Source organism: Sylvia atricapilla, chromosome 3, assembly GCF_009819655.1.
Source record: "Sylvia atricapilla isolate bSylAtr1 chromosome 3, bSylAtr1.pri, whole genome shotgun sequence".
Taxonomy (NCBI): domain Eukaryota; kingdom Metazoa; phylum Chordata; class Aves; order Passeriformes; family Sylviidae; genus Sylvia; species Sylvia atricapilla.
In genome coordinates, this window is record NC_089142.1 from 97,779,850 (window position 1) to 97,797,469 (window position 17,620).

Consider the following 17,620-nt stretch of genomic DNA (forward strand, 5'->3'; position numbering starts at 1 on the left):
GAAGATGGGAAATGTCTCTTTGCACAGTATTTCCCGGCTCCGTGGATCTTTGGGGAGAGCTCATTGTGAGGGGGAATTTGTGCATCCTAGGGGGATGGGAAAGCAGCACTGCTGTGATGGTCTGCTGACCACCCTGCTTCCCTGTTTCTCAGGCAGGATTATGTAGCTGTGGTGGCTGGAGGGTAGTTGGCAACACCGTGGACAGATTGATCCCTGGGGAGGTTCCAAGAGCTCTAAGGAAACTGCCTCTCAAAGGCTCCAGGTACACAGGACTACTGCCCTTGTCCGCCTCCTTTGTCTTTGCCTCCTTTGTTTTAGCAATGAGCCGCACAAAGCAAGCAGGTTTCAGGTAAAATCCGAGCTGGTTTCTGGTTTTGTCTGGTTGTTGACATCAGTCCATCCTCCAGCAGGACTTAGCTTTCACATTTGTGGGCTCCACACCCGTGTGGAATCTGGCGAGCTCATTTTTCCAATGCAAAACAGAACTGGAACAGAGCATGGCTTTTATAAGCACCCAGTGCATTTGTATTGAAATCAGGCAATTAAGAATTGAGCGATTCTGCTGTAAAGCAGGGAATTGAGTTCTGTCAGTTCAAGCAAACCCCTTGAGAGTAGTCTGATTTTTCCTATTAATTTTGGCTTGCTCAGTTATCCTCTCCCTCTCCAATTTGTTGGAGAAAAGTCATTGCAGATCAGATCTTTGGTGTGGCCCAGCATAGCTTATATTGTGTGGGTTGGAAAAAACTTTTAAAATCTTACAGTCCAACCATTAACCCAGCACTGCCAGGCCACCGTGTCCCCCAGTACCGCACCTACATGTCTTTTAAATACCTCCAGGGAGGTGACTCTACCACCTGTTCCAGTGCTTGGCCACCCTTTCAGTGAGTGAGTTTTTCCTAATACCCAACATAAACCTGCCCTGGCACAACCTGAAGCCATGTCCTCTTATTCTGTCACTTTTTACCTGGAGAAGAGGCTCCTACCTGGCTACCACCTCCTTTCAGGCAGATGTAGACAGTTACCCCCCTGAGCCTCCTTTTCTTCAGGCTAAAAAAACCCCCAGCTCCCTCATCCACTCCTCCTAAGACTTGTGCTCCAGACCTTCCACTAACTTTGTCTTTTGTTCTGCCCTACCCCGTTATCCCAGCTGTCTTATTTCTGTGGAGGTTTCCTGTGGTTATGGGATTTATGAGAGTGGAGTGACTGACCCCTCCTCAGCACACTGCTGGGCAGTGCCTTCAGCTCAGGGAACTGGAGTACCATGTTTATTTCTTAATCCATGGCAACACTATTACAGGCACAGCAGTGCTGCTGAATTAACATTTGTCCAGCTGAGAACAAGTTTGGCTTTCAATAAATAGCAGCCTTTTTATTTGTCATAATTAGTGTGTGTTGAACAGGGAGCACCATGACTCAGGATGGCAGGATGTGTAAGGATGGTGGAGCTGCAGCAGAGGGGAGCAACACAAGTGTAGTTGAAGGGAAGGATGCGGACCTGTGGTAGGAACAGAAACAGGGTTGGGATTTTGTTTCAGGGTAAAGGTGAGCTGACCAGGAGGTGGCTCTGCAAACAGTCAGCTCCAGCCTCTTAACCCTCAGTGGCCCTGTGCCTGCACTCAGGATCATGCTGGGCCAGTGAGGAAATGTGTGGGAAAGTGGCCAGCACCCAGCCAGAGCAGCCTGCAGCCTGACAGGCTTACACTGCCTAGGAAATCCCACCTCAGGCTTCCAATTTTTCACAGAACTGTTTGACTGTGTCCTTTGCATGTCTGCATGCGGTCTCCATCTACACTGCTCACCTCCAGCTCCTTCTGGGGACTTGTTCTTTCCTAAAAATTTCAAGCAATTGCACAAAGAGATTTAGAGATAAATGCATGTACAGGACACTTTCCTTCCACCTCTCAGATTAATTCTCCTTCTTGCTCTTTAGATGAACAGTACTTCTGTGGTAAGACCATGCTCCAGAGGATGAACTGGTTTGAACTTGAACTTCTCTTTCCTTTTGAATACATAATGAAGTCTTCAGTGGGGCAGGGAAAGCGAGTGAGGAGAGCTTTGTCCTGGGGGGATGAGTTCAGGCAGAGTGCTTGACTTGCAGCCCATATGGTTGCCTTCACTGCTGGGCTCGTAGATACTCTGAGAAGAGACCACGTGCCTCCCTGAGCTCCCTCTTCTTTCGCCCTCCAGCTAAAACTGAAAAGTCTCAGTGAAAATACCACAAAGCCTCATTATTTCTCAGTCAAACAGGACACTGCTTCTGGACAGACTTATAGTTAAAGCTGTGTTTTCTCTCTTTGTCATGCAATTCGAGCAGCAGGAAATAGTGAAGCTTGCGCATTTTGTGTAGTGGTAATTACACGTTTAGCTGTGCTTTGCAATAGTGAACGATATGGTGTTTTATGACTGCCCTATTCTTGCCTTTGAAGGAAGAGGAGCTAATTGGAGACTTCCTTTCCTCCTGGTTGAAAAGGTCCAGATTTCCAGAGCACTGCACCCATCACAATTATATATATCCTCTCTGTGCTCTCTCAGAAGCCCTCTGTGGGTTCAGACAGCTGCTGAGTGGCCCCTTCCCCTGGCTAGTGGAAACAACACACTTTGTATTGTGTCTCAGTTATTCCCCCGGAGCCTGTGGGGAGTGCAGACTCCTGGAAGCAGAGCTCTGTGAGCTGTGGGTGGTGGGGAATACAGCACTGGAGTGTTCCCTCTGACAGCCACACAGATGTCTGTATGCACAGTTGAGGCGTGTTGGCTGAGTCTTTTCTGGTTTTAGACTAAATTGCCAGTTTCTCTCAGCAAGGAACCTGCTTAATGACTCAGCTCATCCCCCTTTACTCACTGGGAGTCGAGCACCTTGGTGGGCAATAGAAGGTTTGGTGAGGCATCTAATGGGCTGACTTTTGAGCCAGTCCTCACAACAGGCTAGCAGGATCCACAGAGCACTTACGAGCATCCTGCATCCTGGCATGGAGCAGAGCATAAGCCCTTTCCTTGGGGATCCCATAAAGACACAGCTGTCTTCCCATTGGTTTCAGGCTCATGCTTCTGCTGATGCTTACCCCGGTGGCAGCTATGCACTGTAGCCCAGCCACCCTGCTTCTGGCAACTCAGACTTCAAAGCCCTCAGAAATGATGGGGGAAACAAAAATACCCATTCCTTTATGCTGTTGGTTTTCTGGGATGACTACTAGCAAGTCAGACACACACAAAAGCATGGGCAAGTTCAAAGCCTTGGCATGCAGCTTAATCTTTCCTGCTCTTGGGAAGTTTAGAGTTCACCCAGGTGAGGGGCACAAACTGCTCTGGGAAGTAGAGGTAGGGAGAAGATAAAGCTGGGATGGATGTAGAGTGGAAGGGAGAAGGGCTCAATGCTGCTTCTTCCTTATTTAATGAGCCACCACTGCTGCTGGTGGCCACACATCTTAGGCCTGCTCCCATGTCATGGGTAAATCTCTTGCTGCAAATCCCCAAAGTCCTGGGATAGGTGGGGATGGCTGTAGGAAAGCATCTCTCAAGGAATTTGCCTGCTAAGGCTGCTTTCTCCCACATCAGCAGTGCTATGAGAGCATGATCTGCCCACCAGCCTGGAGCAGTGACGTTGCATTGCATCCTTTCCTGACAGGGAAACTTTTTAGAGGGTTTGATCACCGTGAAGCCATTTCAGAAAGCTGACAGCATTTGCTAATGCTGAGCTCACACAACTGTGCAAGTCATGAGTCACACTGTGAGCTGGTCGCATTTTTGTGCAGCATGTCAGATCAGCTGGGGAGAAGGAATGCTAGGGCCTTTTCAGGGAAGGGCTGCTGTATTATTTTTCTTACCAGGACTTTTTGTTCTTCCTTTTATCTCTTTGTTTTCTTGCATGTGTGATGACTTGCCTCTTTCAGGCTGATTGCTCTTTCAAAAGAGAGCCCTACTGAGATGGAGAGTGCCAAGAGTTACTCATGGGGGATACTGAGGCCATTCCTTCCTGAGCACTCAGATATCCCAGGTCAATAGCAGACACGGCTGGGAGAATGGCTCACATATCTGTGTGCAAAGCCAAGCTCTGAAGTGCTTCCCCCTTCACTGCCCAAGCAAGACTCTCAAGGAAAATTCGCCCTGAATCAAAAATGTCAGCCAGGCCTATGGGATTTTGCAGACAGAGATTAAACTCTCTTTCTGTATCTTCCTCACCAGAGTGAAGAGAAACAGTCCATGCTGACCTGTATTAAACCTGAAAGGAAACACAAAAAGCTCAGAGTGTACAATGCTCCCAGACCCACTGCTGAGCTGAAGTATAGACCCTGTTCCACTTTGCTTGGAGACCTGTGTGTCTCTGCCCTGCTGTGCCCCAGGCAACTGCATGATTTCACTGCCAAGCTCAGATCTCTCTCTGTAAGGTGTCAGTAGCATCAGAGAAACCCAAATAAAAACTCAGGGAGCACCCACCCCCAGGTCCCCATCCCTAGGAATATCTGAGCAGATTAAAGAAGAGATAACTGAGCATCTCTGGTTTTGTTGGTGGCAGGCAGGAAAACATCAACAAAACATCAAAAAAAGCAGTTTTCAGATGTGGAAAAAGTAGGCAAGGTCTTCAAGGGGCAGGAACACACTGCTGGCAAAGGCTGGGTGCTCACTGTGCTTTGCATTTTCTTTCCACCAGGAACTTCAGAGAAATCCTTATTTGGTTATGGATGGAGTTAGCAGGTTTGATATCATGCAAGGAGAAATAGGTAAGGTGATACTCTTGGTTTGGAAGAGATCTGCACAAAGCAATAAGCTGTGATGGCTTTGCCATGTTCCAAGTGCTCGGTGGGAAGATGTGGACTATGGCAGCTGCAGTAAACAATCAGTGCAGCTCAATCTAGACTGGCACAAGTCCACACACAACTTATTGCAGATATTTAACAGGATTCGCAAATGCAGCAGCTCAAATCTTTGTTACTTTTGTCTGGCATCTGCCTTCTGTCTGTGTAAGGCCAAGCTTAGAAATGGAGATCCAGCTGAGATGAGGCAGGTGCTTCAAGAAGAAGGGTCAAACACAATTAAGTGTAAATGGGTAAGTAGGCATGGCTCCAACAGGTGTAGGACTGAATTTTCTTTCCATCCTAATATCTTCATTTGACTGTCAGTGCTTTCTTTCCTGTGGATATTTCTGTTCAACTCCGCTGATACTTACCCAGTATCAGAGTATGTATCTGCAGCCTATGGCAGTTCCATCTTGTACTCCTTGACCTTGTTTGTCTTTGGCAGCACCTCTGCTCCCATGTAGAAAGAAATGCCTTTCCATTTCTCACTCCACTGAGAACTTTTAAGGTTTCCTACAGACTGCAAATCTCAATGTGACTGCAAAAGATCTAAGCAGCCTGAAAGTAGAAAAAGGTGGCTGGGTGACAGCAGGGCTCCCAGTGGACATTTCTGGTGAATCCTGGCAGTGCTTCAACATTTTGGAGAGGGGAAAGGGAGAGAGAAGAATGTTGGTTGCTTTTAGCAAAGTGGTTCTTAGATGTTGCAGCTCATTCTCTTTCTAAAGAGTCAGCTGTGATCCAGAACAGCAAGTAAAAGACTGAATGCACTGGCTTCTTCCCTCCCCTGAGGTGACTGCTGGATGCTGGCTGCCCTGGGCTCCCTGACACTGCGAAAACAATTTTTGGAAAATGTTTTACCAAAGGACCAAGGATTCCAGGACGATTATGCTGGGATTTTTCATTTCCGGGTATGTATTCCCTGTGGTCTTGGTACCTCTTGAGCCTGGCTGGTTGGATTGCAAAGGGGTCCAAACTGCAGCCCCACATCTCAACATCCTTGGATGCTTTGGTTCTTCAGTGCTGACTCCCAGTTTGGAACTTTGCAGAAAATCATGAATTTTTTAATGATTCCTTCTGCTCCAGGTGGTGCAGTTGCACTTCAGGGAATTTGATGCCCTTTTCTGAAAGTTATGACTGCAAAGGCAGCAGTACCAGCTGTTCAGATAGATTTGTGTACATATATGTTTTAGATGGCATTCTGGTGGCTGCTTTGATTTGGGCAGTCTGTTATGGCTGTCATCTCACCTGCGCTATCTATTTGGGCTCATTTTCTGTTTCCCCACTTCACCTTGCCCTTTTAGCTCGTTGAAATGGTTGGAAATTACAAATCCATGGAGACAGATGAGAGGAACAGGCTTTTGATATTTTGAAAAGAGATTTGTTTCAGAGAGAGGAACAAGGCTCTTTAGTAAATCTCACTTTCTACCAACTCCTAAAATTGTCTGAATCTCCCAGGAGGGTGACTCGGGTAGCAACTGGCAGGCTCTACGTGCTTGTATCTGAGTCAAACAAATATCTGGTGGGATTAGAAGAGCTTGCAGCACCATTAAACTCCAGAAGCTAAACTGGATATAGAGAAAATCAGGATAAACTCAGCCATTCCTCATCCCCCTTATTTCACAAATCTCTTTTGTTTTATGCAGTTCAGCACCAAAGTGCTCTGGCAACTAGACTTCTTTGACTTCCTTGGCTCTTGTGGAGCAGCACCAGGAGGATTATCTTGTGGACAGTCTATATTTTGCTCTGTTCCTTTGCTCCTTAGAATACCAGATGTTTCTATCTTGGCCCATTTCCAGCATACACTGCCACAGTGTATGAGATAAACCAGCTGAAGGGACACCAGTCTGCTTAAAACACATTAAAAGGATGCAAGCTAGATTGTCTTTCATGGGAGCTTTGAAAAGATTAGTTAGGCGCAATCCTTAAATCTTGAGCAGTATAAATACCTTACAGTATTTGAAAATGTTTTCCCTGTCATCTCATCTGCAAATCAATGCAACTGTTTCTGGCTTTCCTTGAGCAATAAACCCCTGAGAAAGCTCCTCTGAATGGAAATGCTTCTCTGCAATGCCTTTCAATTATTCCATCAAAGATATTTTACTGCCATCCACAGGCTAAGCTACCAGTGCTCAGTTCAGTGAAGAATCACAAACAAGGCGTATCATATGCTAATATAAAAATTTTAGCTTATAACTTTTTTCCCACCATTTTGGAACTGGAGCATGTTGCCTCTCAGGAACACAAGGGGCTGCTCCAGTGTTCCTGCACATCACGAGCCCTTCAGCTGCAAGAGTGAAGGGTGTTAAGTACTTCATCAGCTGCAGTCAAGATGGGCAATGTTTTTATCTAGGGAATAATTACAGTGATGTTATTTCTGCAGGGATTAAGTTAGTCCCATGTTTGTATAGGAATTCCTTTATCTGCCACAGGAACCCTGGTGCCTATGAGGCAGAGTATGTCACTCCTTGTGACAGTGAGGAGCAGCACCTGAACTTGGGACAAAACCAGAAGTATTCTCCAGGGGATTACAGGGAGTTATTGCACAGAGCATCAACTCACAACAGGAGGGATCTGCCATGGGTGTTAATGTCTCTGCTCTCAGGAAGAAACAGATGAAATCTTTAAAGACCATAAATGGTCAAGACCTCAGTTTCAGGAAACATCCAAAAAGTGCTTTTTAACATCATACAAAAGGTTGGTGTTGGTTGATAATTGATAGACATGGATTTTTTTCACCTTACTCGATTCTAGAACTGGATTTTTCTAAGATCCCTGTCTTGGAAGGAAAAAAGGGAGACAAAATAACCACACAGCATTCTCCCTTTGACTGTCAGGACCCTAAATGTGTTGTTGTCATTTAGGATTGTTCATTTCTTTTTCCTTGTCTTAAGCCCAGGAAAATAAACTCCTGATTTAAAAGACTTATCATAATTGTGGAAGTGAAGAACTTCGCTCTTTGCATCCTGCCCAAATAGCAATTATTAGTTTTATTTACTACCACATTCACAGCGGCAGTACTTAAATCCCATAAAGGGATATAAAGAAATTTCATGAAGCTGGACTAAAGCCAAAAAGTGACCCTCTCTGAAAGCAGGAGAATGGCTTCTCCTGTACCATTCTTGTACTTCCAGAGCTGGCTAAAATAATCTTTCACAGTCAGGACAAAGCAGCTGAAGAAAAACACAGTACTGCATTCAGATGGCCTCCATTTAGAGCTCCCTACTAAACATGGCCAAGGAACCTGACTTTTGGAAAAACATCTCTCAGTGGGTTTGGACTGCAGTAATCCCCACAGAGAGCTCCTTATGTTCTCCTCATTTCCTGTTGTGTTTGCCCATGAAGCACCATGGGGAGGTGTGGCTAGATGTCACACCTTTTCTCCATACAGACCTGCTCCTAGGCGTTGGCTGGTGACAGAAGGGCTCCTTAGGTGATGGAAAGGACAGCTCCTTTTGGGCAGTGTTTTTGCCTGTCTCTCCCTTGGGCAGAGGACCGCCGGTGGAAGGCTTTTCCTCAAGCTCCTGCCTGCCAAAATCAAGCAGAAGCCTCAGATCTCTCCCGGAGCTCAAGTTAGAGGTTCCAACCCTGCTGCCTCCTGCCACCACTAATGTAGGAAGGGAGAGGCCTGGGTGAGGCAGAATGTAAGTAGGATCAGACCTGCTTTCAGCTGAGCAGTCTGTAAGCTGCTTTGCTGCTGGGCAGATCTGGTCTTGTGTTTTTCTAGCAGAACAGCTCATTTTGGGGTTTTTCATTGACTGAAGCTGTTGAAATAAAATCATGCTAGACTAAATCTATTGCTGGCATACTTCCACTAGAGTCCTTAGCATTACTGCAAATAAGAGCTTGGCCTCTTATGATTTCGAATCAAGCTAAGCTACATTAATCTGCTAATGACTCTGGAAATGGCTCCTTTAGTTCATCCCTGCAGATCTCTATTCCTGTCTTTTCCCTTGAAAAGTTTCATCAGTTGAATCAGCTGGAGAAACACCTGCTCTGTCCACATGCTGGAGAGACTGCCTGTGTCCTTCTCATCCATCAAGGAGATGGATAACACCTCAAAACAGTCTTTAGTCACTACACAGCCTCTGTCCATGACAGAGTGTCAGAGTCTTAATTGAAACACAGAGGAAAGAAAATTAAGAGGCTGGATCTTGACAGTAGCTCTCTGGCCAAGAGCTGTGTGGGAAAATCCAAGTGTGGCTGAGGAGTGAGACTCATGAAATCCACCTGTGTGATTGTTCTTTATCTTCTTGAAATCTTTCTACTGCCCAAAAATATGAGCATATTCCCCATGCTGAGCCTTTCCTCTCACTGATGGCAGGACTAGCTGTAATCCCCAAGGGCTTTCCCTGCCATTGGGAAATCCAGCCTATTGGTAGCTTATTTAACAATGGGGACCATTAACCTGAGCTACTTGCACATATCCATGCTTTTGATTAATTCCTGTGCTAGTTCAGGAGGCTTTTTCCTGGCATGGACATTAGTGCTTAAAAGAGGCTCATTATTTTATTTTCTCTCTCTCTTTTTAACATGCATTTTTATTCTTTTTATTTCCAGTTCTGGCAATGTGGAGAGTGGGTGGATGTAGTGATAGATGACCGGCTGCCATTCCTAAATGGAAGATACCTGTCTGTACACCCCCGAACTTCAAATGAATTCTGGCCATCCTTGCTGGAAAAAGCATATGCCAAGTAAATACACCTGGTCTGTTTTTCCACCCAGTGCTGAATGCTTTCTGTGGGTGGCATTAACTCTGCCTTGTGTGAAGCACACAGGAAGGAGTTCAGGCTGGCAGCTGCCTATGTGGTACTGTGCTTATGCAAGGAACCGTGGCTGCAGCAAACATAGGGCCAACATAAACTGAAGATGTTAGCCTTGGGTTAGACCTAACTCTACCCAGCCCTAAAGGTAGCCAGCCCCAAATCTACTCAGTTCAACTCTGGGATGTTAATGCCTGAGAAGCAAAATGAGTAGGGCAGTGGTTGGTGACACAAAAGGGCCTGGAATGTCCTCCTGATTTCAGGCAAAGTTCTCTGTCTCTGTTTTTCTTTCCATGTTGTCCTCTGTTTGAAACTGCAGAGTCTAAGCATGGATTACCTGTGTTTACAGTCACTCATCAGAGATCATGTGGATATTTGGAGCAGGGAATGAGAGGAAGCATGACTGAAGAACATGCCCAGGCACAACACACGTGCTCCTAGGACTCTCTGCTCAGCTCTCACTTCACAAAGAGCTCTGACTCTTAGCTGAGGTCCCCAGAGTATGCAGGGTAAATAATACCTAATAAAGAGAGAACAATTTTTTTAAATCCTCTGGAGAGAGAAGGGATCAGATTGTGTTCCCTTAGCATTTACCCATTTTCCATTATTAAAAATGCTGAACGAAAAGTCCTGTGTTAGGGGTGGTATGGAGGGATGGAGCTTGGTACCTGAAGCTGGTGCAACATTTGCAATGCCGTGAACAGGAGATGAAGAAAAGAGATAAAAATTTTGGCAGATCTGGTCAGGAATAAGCAAACGTTAAAGCAGCATGAGAGCAACTGAGGAAGAGGATGCATTTTGCCCTGAGATATCTCAGAAAAGTTGACTCAGGATTCAGTATCAATTTGCTGCATAAGATTTTAATTACAATGCATACCAGACCTCTATTAAATTAAAGTTGCAAGCAATGCTGTTTATGAGATTCCCATTTGAGAAGTTATTCCCTGGTGCCCAAGACAAATTCTTTTCATCAGTGTAGGACAAGGACAACTCTTCAAAATACAATTAGCTGCAGACTTCATTTGATTACATTCATTAAATACAGTGTGTATGGTGGGGTTTAACAGCATGCTCTACCTGCTCTAAGTACGGCATGTTCCAGCTTATTTGCTGTCTCAATAAAAACCACACGATAAAAACAACAAGGACTGTGTTGGCAATATTAAATTATTATCCTATTATTGCGCTCTAGCAGAGTGAACTGGGAACAGTGCTGAGAACTCATTTCTGCCTTGCCCTGGAAGCATGGGTAAATACCTTCACCTCTCTTTTCCTTTTTCCCGTTTGCAAAAGGAATATTGGCCATTTTTGTGAAGAGTCCTGTATAAGTATGACGTGGAAACTAACAGTTCAGCTCCATTTGACCTGAAACATCCATTTGAACTAGCCACGCATGGCTCCCTTCCTGTTCAGAAAAAAGAAACTGGATGCTTCAAGATGAGATGCGGCTCATCTCCCTAAAATGCCTGTGTTGGCATGAGATGCACTTATTATTTTCCACTGTCTGTAAATGGCTTTGGACAGCTGCCTCAGATGGGAATGAATACATACAAAAATTCCCCCTTTGTCTCGCTCCTTCCACAAGGCATGTGTTGTGCCTGGCCAAGTATTTCGATCACGTTTCCTTTCATTACCTGGCCACAATGCCTGCACACCCGGGCTCCCCTGTGCTTCACCACCTCAATGCACACGTTCATTTTTAAAGCAAGCACTGTGCATTGTTTATGAAAACACAGTGTAAGGACTAATTAACTTCTCTCTCTCTTTTTTTTTTCTTTTTTTTTTTTTAATTTTCCCATAGATTGCGGGGCTCCTACCAGAACTTGAATGGAGGCTACCTTTCAGATGCTTTAGTGGACCTCACAGGTGGAGTCCAAGTGCAGTTTTCCTTGAAGGATCCACCTCCTGATCTGGAGGAGATCCTGAAAGCAGCTGACAAATCTCGGTGCCTCATGGGGTGCGGCACCTCAGGCCAGGTGAGTCACAGGCCTGTCACATGCCTCTCTTGGTTTATTGTGTTTGCACAAAGGTAAAAGAGAGAAGGAAGTCCATAATCACTCTGTAAAATAGTTACAGTTTATGGATGCCCGAAGGGATCTTGGCAGCAGAAAGTAGATAAGATTATTTGGTAAGGACTGTAAAGGCATTTGGGCAGATGTAAGGAGAGCGGAGAGAGGGCTGCAGCTTCTCGCCTGGCTAATTCCACTGTGATGTGGTGTCCAATTGCAGCAGTCCTGATTTCAGCCCCATAACTTTGTGATCAACTCTGGCAAGGCCAGACACACCTCTCTTCTGTAAGAGGATGCAGTTATCTCATTGTGGCTTGTAGGCTTACTGGTCTTAGTGCTGGAAGGTGCAAAAGGCTTTGTGATACTCAGCAAGTACCTTTGATAAAATGTCTCCAAGGCTTCCCTTGCAGCATGTGACTGCAAAGTGTGTGACACTGCTCCTGTGGTGCCTGCTTCCTCAGGACAAGAAGCTTGGCTGCTGCAAACAAGCCAAGGACCATTCCCTCAGCTCACGTGGCTGACCTGGCTGTGAGTGGTAGGGAAAATCTGCAGTCCTCCAGTCTGACAAGTCACCCAGTCCAGGTCATTCTGCAGTTACAGCAGCTCTGGACCATGGAAGGACTTGCAAAGAAGTGTAGATCTGTAGCTTTGTTAAATTTCCTGGCTTGCTTATGGCTGCAGTGGGAACAAGAGTCACATTTCTGTGGAGTATCTCAGTATCTGAGGATACTGCTGTGGTCAGACCCGGGGCTTTGTTTAGTGGCATGTCAAATGACAGTTCTGGGAGCTGGTGGCTGTGCCTTTACAGGGTGGCAGAAGCTAAAAGCTGTGCTTTCTCCCTTCTGCAGTCAAGTAGAAACATAGAGCTGAGGAATGGGATTGTACAGGGTCACGCCTACACCGTCACAGGAGCTGTGAAGGTAAGATCAGGGACTTGTTCCTGCCTGGAGATCTTGGACTGACGATCCACTGCAGAGCAGTTACACTGCTGTTCCAGTCAGAGGATTGGAATTCGCTTCACACTTAAGGGGGATTGTTGAAAGCACATAGTTCAAATTCTAAGAGATGGAAGGACTCTGGCACAACAATAAGAGAGAGGATATCTGAATCAATATTGTTCTCTAATGGAAAATGCAACTTAAATTTACCTTTGTTTTGGGACGCTTCAGCAGCAAATACAACATTTCTGGAGATTTTTGTTCCATGGTGACTCTTAAAAATGTGCTTTTTTGTTTCAAATGCAAGTAGAAGCACTGGCTGAAATTGTGGGATTTGTCATATGATGCAAATCTACATTTGTTCAGCTCAATCACAAGCTGCCAAAAATCAGAGTGAAAAGTAAATCACTGGTTCAAGAACAGCATTTCTCCATCTTTTAAAGCTGTTGTACTCATGCAGAACTGCTCCTGGCTGAATATTAATATTGATGATCTGAAAACCAATTTATCACATGGATCAAAAGAAATTAAGGATTTTTTACAGCCAGAAGTCAGAACATGGCTTAGCCCAGTAAGCTGTAGTGCACACAGGGAGAGTTAACAGTGAAGAAGGAAACCAAACAATAGCTGTGCTGTCAAGCAAGATAGCCACAAAACATTTGAATCTTGGAACCTGAAACACTTTGGAAAGGGGATGTTGTTTTCCCTGAGCTATTTTCTCCCTTATCACTCTCTCTCTGTTGGTTTTCTCTGTGAGCTAGGCTTTGGTTCGTGTCCCCTCGTGCCGAGGCATGCCTGGTGCTATCATCACAGCCAGTGTGCTGCTCCTTGGGTGACTCCTGCTTGTGGCCAAGGGGCTACAAAATGGAAAGATGGGGGTAGCCAAGCTCCAGAGAAGGCTCCAGCTGTCTCTTTGCAGGGCAGGGTTTAGAAGGGTCCCTGAATCTGTTGGAGGAGAAGCAGGCTATTCCAACCTCCTGCTGCTGGTGTGTGCAGAGAGGAGAAGCAGTCTTTGCCCGGCTTAAAGAAGTGCCAAGATATCCAAGGCATTGTCCTGAGGGGAAGTGATTAGAGGCTGGGCCTTTGCCTGGGAAGAGACTGCCATGGCATTGCTGCCTGTGTGCATAATGAGAGCCAGAAAACAAAGGTTTGCTTCCACTGGTTGGTCCACTTCCACCATTTTGGCTTCACTGGCAAAAGTTAATTGCTTCTGACTTAAATCAGTGGCAGCAAAAGGAGGAGAGCACCAGAAACCCCAGCCATTGCAAACCACAGCATTGTAGATACAGACCCACAGTTTCTGTTCATCATCAGCTCTCTGTGCTGACTGTTGGCTTTCACTCCAGGCAGTCTGGTGACCTCGTTCCTCAAAGTCTCTGCCTTTGCTGACTCATGGCGTCAGATGTGCAGAATTAGGCACTGGAATTTCCCAAGGCTGTTGAATTCATGCAGTGTGACAGGAATGCTGCTGCTTCTCTCTGTGTCAGCTATTCACTATCCTCAGGAAACCAAAATGGGCGCAGTTTTCTCTCACACATCATTCCTTTGCAATGTAGCAGAAGGCACTGATTTTTTGCTGCTGGGAAAATGAGATCAGAGGTTAAATCTGGTCCCTAAGGTGTAGAAGTTCCATTTTATTACCTTTCTCTTCACTGAATATCACAATTGTAAAAAGCTGTGACCAAGTTTGTTTTTCTTTCCTCCTTACAGATTCCCTACAAGAATGGATGGAAACATATCATCAGGATCTGGAATCCGTGGGGCCATGGGGAGTGGAAGGGGCCCTGGAGTGATGAGTAGGGTCTTAAAGCTTTAACGTCATAGGGAATCAATCTTTTATAAGAATCTCTGCCCCGCACCCATTTTAACAAAACAGATACTTCTAAATCAGTTAATTGTAAGCATTATTTCCATCTGCATAGCAGCTGCTCACAGAAATCCATTCCGGAGAAAACTAATGCAGCCTAGCTAGGCTCAGGTGTCCCTTCTTGTCAGTATGTATGCATTTTTACCCAGTGCATAATTCTACATAAGTCATGGATGAAAGAATTCTTATTTCCTGGAGTAACCTCTGACCATGTCCTGAGATGCTGGCTGGCTGCTTCTATTGAATTCCCCTGCAGCACTCACACATCCACCTTCCTCCTCTTTCCTCTGCTCCCATGAGCCAGACTCCGGGAAGAGGATGGTTAGATGAGTCTGTGGAGCAGGGCACTATTGAACACAGAGAGACAGAAATGGTCCTTGGTTATTCCAAAGGCAAAGTGCCAGGGGATGCCAGGGGATGGCCTGAACTAATCTTTTGGATCCTTTGGATATGCAAGGACCAATTTACTGCCTGTGTGGATAATCTAACACCTCTTTCCTAAAGAAAGGAATGATATAGACTGCAACAGTGTTTTGAAAATAAATAGATCTTAGTATTCCTTTTGGAATTGCATCAGTGGTTGCATGATTAGAGAGATGTTCTGGTGCCACTCTTAGGTTATTTAATAGCGTCCCACCCCTCCCTGTTGCTGGTACCATACACACTGCTGAGAAAAGTCAGGCTGGAGTGTTGTTTGTGGAGGGGCTGGTGGGTTGTGTAGATGTGTCTAAGGCTGTGATATCAGCTCTCTGCTCAGGCAGCATCCTCCCATCCTTTTGGAAGGGTGAATCACAATCCTAAGTGTAATTGAAATGTCAGTAGCACATTCACAGGTAAGCTGCACAGATCAATAAATTATTGATTCACGTGCTGTTTATTTATCTTAAACTCTGCAGAAAGTACAGTTATCACTTAATTATAAACATGCTGCTTGGAAACAACACATTTGACTGGGTAATGTGCTCTCTGCATGTCAGTGTAATATCAGTGCTTCAGAGTGCTGTGTCTCGGTGCCTCACTGACCTCTCCGGCATAGGGACAGGTGACCTGGACAGTGGAGGGGATTCTCCAGCCCAGGGTGGGCAGCTCAGGAACAGCAAAGGCACAAAGTTTTATTTGCTGGTCTTGGCCATGAAGGTATCACACACAGTCCTGTTTCCAATGCACAGTTTGTTCACCCCTGCTGATCTCTCATCACCCAACAGGCTGGTTAGAGGAATAGGCCAAAGATGAAAAATGTGCCTCACATCTTGTTGATTTGTTCTTTTTTGCAGCTCTCCTCAATGGGACCGTGTTGATCCTGAATACAGAGATGCCCTCCTCAGAAATAAGGATGATGGAGAATTCTGGTATTTCCCTACTGATCCTTTGTCTACTGGGTTTTCCATTTGCCTTCATGATGAAAAAAGTAATTCTGGCAGTCCTCTGTTCTTGGTGGTGGCTCAAGGCACCCTGTGTCAGCTGTGTGCAAACAGCGAATTGGAGATTGTCTTGCCTCTGTGGTTTCAGAGGAAACAAGACCTGAAAAAATGGAGTTGGCCAAGATTAAGTGACAGGCTGGTGAAAAAAATGAAAAGTGAGAGAAGTAAAATTCCAGCCCTCTGAGACCTGGTCGTTTGGTCACACTGCCTCTCCTGATAAAGTGTGTGGTTTGAACCTTGGACTGACAGATGCTTGAAGGGGACAGCTGGCTAAGCAGGTCACTGAGATCGTGCACTTGACTGCTCTGCAGGTGCCTGTGGTTTTTCACTGCCTCTGATTGCTCCCAGATACAGCTTAGCCATGCGTGGGCTGTCCCTTAGAAAAACTGATTATTCAACAAGTGCCCACATGCCCTCTGGGGCTCTGAGGAAAGCAGGGCAACAGCAGGTGGGTCTGAAATGCAAAGCTGAGGCTTGAGTGAAGCATGAGTGTGGGACAGAACACTGTGGAGGAACAAAGGCAAGGGACAGTGGCAGAGGTGTGCTGGAGATGGCAGGGCTTCAGTGAGATACCCCTGAACAAGCCCTGTGATTTACCCTGGGATATTAGGGGCAGTTAGGGCAGCCCAAAATGCATTGAGAGCTGAGCTCTTCTGCAAGGTGGCAGCCAGCAGAGCTGCAAGTGCCTGCAGTGCCCTCAGCAATCCCTTTTTAACCTCAGTAACATGAGGTTAATGTGGATACCTATCTGGTGTCTTCACAGAATCACAGAGTGGGTCAGGTTGGAAGAGACTGCAGTGGGTCATCTGGTCCAACCTCCTGCTCAAGGAGGGTCATCCCAGAGCACACATGGCACAGCATTGTGATAAAATGGTTGTGGAATACTCCAGTGAAGGACGCTCCAGGACCTCTCTAGGAAATATGTTCCAGTGTGTGGTCAGTTGCGCAGTAAAGAAACTCTTCGCCATCTTCACGTGGAACTTCCTCTGTATCAGTTTCTGCCCATTCCCTCTTGTCCTATTGACTGGCATCACTGAGCAGAGCCTGCTCCAACCTCTGACACCCTCCCTTCAGATACTGACACTGATGAGGTTCCCTCTTAAGGCTGAAAAGCCTCAGCTCCCTCAGTCTTTCCTCATAACAGAGATGCTCCAGTCCCTTGATCATCTGTGTAGCCCTCTGCTGGACCTGCTCCAGCAGCTCCATGTCTCTCTTGTGCTGAGCAGACCTGGACACAGCAATCCTGGTGTGCCTCACTAGGGCTGAGCAGAGGGGCAGGATCACCTCCCTTATCTATTAGCAATTTTCTTCTGTCTTAAACTGAACGGTGAGATTTTCCTCCTTCTCTGCAGGATGTCTTGTGAGAGTTTCCAGGAGCAGTTTTCATGGCTCTATATATGTAACAACACCCCATCATTTCTGGACTTTGGAGATGAGCACTGCACAACGTAGTCTCTGAACAGCTACACCAACCTGTGGAGCCCGGGCCTTCCCACAAGGAGGAACCGCTATTCCCCGGGTAATGGATGCTCACTGCAGTCACCTGGTCACCTCCTCCTCTCCACTGATACTTGCAGTGGAACATTCACTCTGAGCACTGAATTGCAGAAGTATTGATTGCCAGTTGTTAATGCCTGCCTTTTCCCATTACAGCACTTATCAGCTAAACAGGCAGAAACAAAGCAACAGCAGTGGCTGCTGAGTTAAAATGGGAGACTCGTGATTTAGGAACCCTGGGATCTTTAAGTCAAAATGAGCTTGTGTATCTTCTTTGAGCCAGTTGCAGTAGGTGTTACTGAGGACCTCATCAGAAAGTCTGGTCTGGCAAATACGCT

General features: G+C 46.0%; 1 protein-coding gene across 1 annotated transcript in view; it reads left to right on the forward strand.

Annotated features, from left to right (window-relative positions):
- Positions 1 to 17,620, forward strand: part of CAPN13 (calpain 13) — a 42,655-nt gene that overhangs the window by 5,527 nt on the left and 19,508 nt on the right. The window contains 8 exon segments of the mRNA XM_066314379.1: positions 4,646 to 4,715; positions 5,580 to 5,698; positions 9,348 to 9,481; positions 11,352 to 11,526; positions 12,408 to 12,479; positions 14,208 to 14,293; positions 15,639 to 15,713; positions 17,138 to 17,304. Of these exon segments, the coding sequence (XP_066170476.1) occupies positions 4,646 to 4,715; positions 5,580 to 5,698; positions 9,348 to 9,481; positions 11,352 to 11,526; positions 12,408 to 12,479; positions 14,208 to 14,293; positions 15,639 to 15,713; positions 17,138 to 17,304 (898 nt within the window).